The 5000-nt window shown below is 40.2% G+C and overlaps 1 protein-coding gene across 10 annotated transcripts in view; it reads left to right on the top strand.

The window, feature by feature from the left end:
• LOC121549745 (eyes absent homolog 1-like) overlaps positions 1 to 5000 on the top strand; it is a 181423-nt gene that overhangs the window by 114947 nt on the left and 61476 nt on the right. For all 10 annotated transcript variants that reach the window (XM_041861603.2, XM_041861601.2, XM_041861604.2 and 7 more), the window contains one exon: positions 1068 to 1151. In XM_041861603.2, coding sequence (XP_041717537.1) covers positions 1068 to 1151 — 84 coding nt within the window. The remainder of the gene's footprint in view (positions 1 to 1067; positions 1152 to 5000) is intronic.

Here is a 5000-nt window from a genome sequence, read left to right as displayed (position 1 = left end):
TGTGTGTGTGTGTGTGTGTGTGTGTGTGTGTGTGTGTGTGTGTGTGTTTAGCCCCACCGCTGCCTTGGCAACAGACAGCCTCACCCTGTCTGAATCACAATAGACTAATCCACCTTAACCAACGCCACACATCACACACATGAATAAAGTGGTTTTATAACCTAAACTTATTATTGGTTACTGAATAGTTTATTAACTATGAAGATATTTTAAAATGTTTAGTTGTCTTGTGAATGTGTAGTTCACCATTTATTGAAACGTATTTTATAGTATTTTTGTGTTTTATCAACAGTGAATTCTGTTTCTGCTTTTACCTTAATAGGTAGAGACAGAGATAAGATGGCTTTGTGTTTCTATGATAGATGACCATTATACCTCATGAATATTACTCCTCTGAGGCAGATAACTGACTGATACTCATGTGCCATTAAACATATGGGTAACTATGTATGTTAAATATGTGCGATATATAAAAGTAACGTGTTAATGATTAGGTCATAAACATATGGGTGACTAACTGTGTATATGAATGCCTATTAGATACCAGCCAATCCATATGTCAAAGTAACGTGTTAATGATTAATCATTCATAATTAATTATTATTAATAAGATATTAATTTCAGAGAGGTTAGGCCCCATTATGGTGCTGACATCGCAGCATGTTAACATAGCCAGTTAATGAGTTAGTCACTATTGATTGGGCTAATGTAAAGGGCAGGGGATGGATGGATGGATGGAGGGAAGGAGGGATGGATGGATGGAGGGAGAGATGTGGTGGTGGTGACCAACAACTGTAGCTAAATGGATCTAGATCCCTGAGGCGCACCAATCCTCTCTCTCTCTCTCTCGCTCTCTCTCTCTCTCTCTCTCTCTCTCTCTCTCTCTCTCTCTCTCTCTCTCTCTCTCTCTCTCTCTCTCTCTCTCTCTCTCTCTCTCTCTCTCTCTCTCTCTCTCTCTCTCTCTCTCTCTCTCTCTCTCTCTCTTTTGACCAGGGCAGATCACATTGCAGGATACAGAGTGCAACCATTGATTTTGTTTTACCCTTTTTGTCCCCCCCTCTCTCCAGAGAGTGTTCATCTGGGACTTGGATGAGACCATCATCGTTTTCCATTCCTTGCTCACAGGGTCTTACGCTAACAGATACGGCCGGGTGAGTGACATCACACTCTAGCATCTAGCAGTAGCAAACACACACACACACACACACACACACACACACACACACACACACACACACACACACACACACACACACAAACACACACACAAACACAAACACACACACAAACACACACACACACACACATAAACACAAACGTGCACACACAGCAGCAGCAGAGCACTTCATCAAGATAGAACAATATTCAACTAGGAGGAAGAGAGGGACGAGTAGGGAGGGAAAATAGACAGAGACGTGGAACACGTTGTGGTAGGGACAGAGATATGGAACACGTTGTAGTGGGGACAGAGACATGGAACACGTTGTAGTGGGGACAGAGATATGGAACACGTTGTAGTGGGGACAGAGACATGGAACACGTTGTAGTGGGGACAGAGACATGGAACACGTTGTAGTGGGGACAGAGACATGGAACACGTTGTAGTGGGGACAGAGACATGGAACACGTTGTAGTGGGGACAGAGACATGGAACACGTTGTAGTGGGGACAGAGACATGGAACACGTTGTAGTGGGGACAGAGACCTGGAACACGTTGTAGTGGGGACAGAGACATGGAACACGTCGTAGTGTGGACAGAGATATGGAGCGGAACTCAATATACAGATAATTGTTTTATTTTTTTAATAGGCCCGATGAGGCCTGGAGGAGTGTTTGTCTTATCCTACAGCTGTTGGAGCTGTCAGACCTGTTGGAGCTACGCATGGCTGCACCAGGGGCCCAAATGGCACACTATTCCTTACACCAGGGTTTCCCAGACTCTGTCCTGGGCCCCTCCTTGGCAAACCCTGCCCTACACTACCTAGTGCGCTATGTAGGGAATACGGTGCTATTTGGGATGCGGCCTCTGTCTATTGCAGGACCTTGATAGGGTAAGAGTAAGACTGCGCAATATGGTAGTCTTCACTAAATTGACGTGCTAGGTGAGGTTGCAGGCTATAGCTAGGGACCAAGGGCAGAACAGGTGTACTGTGGACTCATCCTAAGTGTTTATTTTCTCCTTCAGAAAGACACATTGTTGCTGAATTAATGAAGTGCTCTTCCGTCCACCTCTTTTCACGGATACATTTCCCGGGAGAACCTTGGCCCGTGGCCACCCGATGTAATTAACTTTAACTTGAAAGGAAAGTCTGTCTGAAGAGAGGACAGGACTGTACTGGTGTGTTTCCTATTCGTAGCCCTTTCCCTGCAGTCCAATGACCTAGTGGCCTCATGGGTGGAAGGTTATTCATATGTTTCATCATTTCATAATTAATCAACAAGATAAAAACAAAAAAAATTCAAAATATCTGGTGTTTCGGTCAAACGGTTTTGTTATATTTCAGTCTTCTGTGATGTATATAAAGTGTAATATTGGGACGCAAACTCAAAATGTAGTACTTTTAAACTCTATATCTGACATGGTACAGGTGTCTTCTTTTTATAAAGCCCATAACCATGTGTGTGAGGTGTGTACTTTTGTTTAAAAGTAGATTTGTTTAAGACTACCAAGAAACACTCTGTGTGACCCTGATTTAGCCCGCTGCAGTAAAAGGTTAAAAATCTAAGAGTAAATCCTTAAAATCTAAGTAAATCATATGACAGTTTAATAGGATTTACTTGTATGTGGTTATTAGTAGTATATGTATTGTTCATATATCAAATTAAGTGTTGTTTCACTGGATGCCTGGTTGTATTGGGAGAGTTATTTAGGCATGTTCACAGTGTGCCTGGTTATGGTGTACATATGAAGAAGAAAATAATAATTTTATACTCTGTACTATTTGTTGTTGTTAATAAATTGGCCTCTCTAAATTTAAACTTTCAAAACAAACAATTTTCGGAAATATGTCAATCTTCAAATCTCATGGCCAAAGCAATGTCATTGGATTTATATAACTCTCCATACAAACATTAACTGTACTATATATACCCATTTTAATTTTAAATGTCATTATTACAACAACGGCAATCATCTTTAGTTCAAATGTTTAAAACATTTTTTATCAGTCCATCCACCTAAATATCTCCACGTCTATTTCTTTGTATATAGTTATTCCCAGGTTTTTTGATTTGTATTATGTCTAAGAATTCCCAGCAATTATCTTTAGTTCGTGGTTGTTTTTTAGTTTGGTTGGAGTTTTTCTCCTCTGTTCTTTTTGAAGTCTGAAGATGACATATTGGTTCTCATGGGTCAGAGAGCTTAGTGTTTATGGCTCGTTGTAGCCCGCGCTCTGGGACTTTGTTCTGCTATGAGGGAGGGTGCGTCCCAAATGGCACCCTATTCCCTATATAGTGCACTACTTTAGACCAGAGAATGGCACCCTATTCCCTATATAGTGCACTTTGACCAGAGCTTTGGTATAGGAAAATAGGGTGCCATTTGGGACGTAGGTGGGGGTGTTTGAAAGAGGCACTGTTTTGTTTTGGGGGGTGAAAGAGGGCTGCCCCGTGACCTAAGATGTTTATTTACTTTATCCTTAGCCGTGCATGCTGGGTAAAGAGAGAGCGGCTTAGGGAGCGGAGGAAACACGCATGCACACACACACACTCTGGGTCGCTGTGGTGTCTCTCTGAAACAGGAAACACTCCTGACTCCGTAAGGGCCCTCCACTGTTAGAATCAATCCTCATCTAGGACCTGACACACACCAAGGGCTCTCTCTACTTTATTTCTTTCTCTCTCTCTCTCTCTCTCTCTCTCTCTCTCTCGATCTCTCTTTCTCTTTCTCTTTCTCTTTCTCTTTCTCTTTCTCTTTCTCTTTCTCTTTCTCTTTCTCTTTCTCTTTCTCTTTCTCTCTCTCTCTCTCTCTCTCTCTCTCTCTCTCTCTCTCGCTTACTCTCTCTCTCTCTCTCTATCATTCTCTTTATCTCTCTATCTATCTCTTTCTTTTCTCTCTATCTCATTCTTTCGCTCTGTCTCTAGATTCATAGACTACCTGTAAACTACAACATCATAGATTCATAGACTACCTGTAAACTACAACATCGTAGATTCATAGACTACCTGTAAACTACAACATCATTGATTCATAGACTACCTGTAAACTACAACATAATTGATTCATAGACTACCTGTAAACTACAACATAATTGATTCATAGACTACCTGTAAACAACAACATCATAGATTCATAGACTACCTGTAAACTACAACATCATAGATTCATAGACTACCTGTAAACTACAACATCATAGATTCATAGACTACCTGTAAACTACAACATCATAGATTCATAGACTACCTGTAAACTACAACATTGTAGATTCATAGACTACCTGTAAACTACAACATCATAGATTCATAGACTACCTGTAAACTACAACATCATAGATTCATAGACTACCTGTAAACTACAACATCATTGATTCATAGACTACCTGTAAACTACAACATCATAGATTCATAGACTACCTGTAACTACAACATCATAGATTCATATACTACCTGTAACTACAACATCATAGATTCATAGACTACCTGTAAACTACAACATCATAGATTCATAGACTACCTGTAAACAACAACATCATAGATTCATAGACTACCTGTAAACTACAACATCATAGATTCATAGACTACCTGTAAACTACAACATCATTGATTCATAGACTACCTGTAAACTACAACATCATAGATTCATAGACTACCTGTGAACTACAACATCGTAGATTCATAGACTACCTGTAAACTACAACATCGTAGATTCATAGACTACCTGTAAACTACAACATCATAGATTCATAGACTACCTGTAAACTACAACATCATAGATTCATAGACTACCTGTAAACTACAACATCATAGATTCATAGACTACCTGTAAACTACAACATTGTAG

This window comes from Coregonus clupeaformis, chromosome 34 (assembly GCF_020615455.1).
Source record: "Coregonus clupeaformis isolate EN_2021a chromosome 34, ASM2061545v1, whole genome shotgun sequence".
Taxonomy (NCBI): domain Eukaryota; kingdom Metazoa; phylum Chordata; class Actinopteri; order Salmoniformes; family Salmonidae; genus Coregonus; species Coregonus clupeaformis.
Note: the sequence above shows the minus strand (reverse complement) of the source record. Positions and strands in the feature narration are given on the sequence as shown.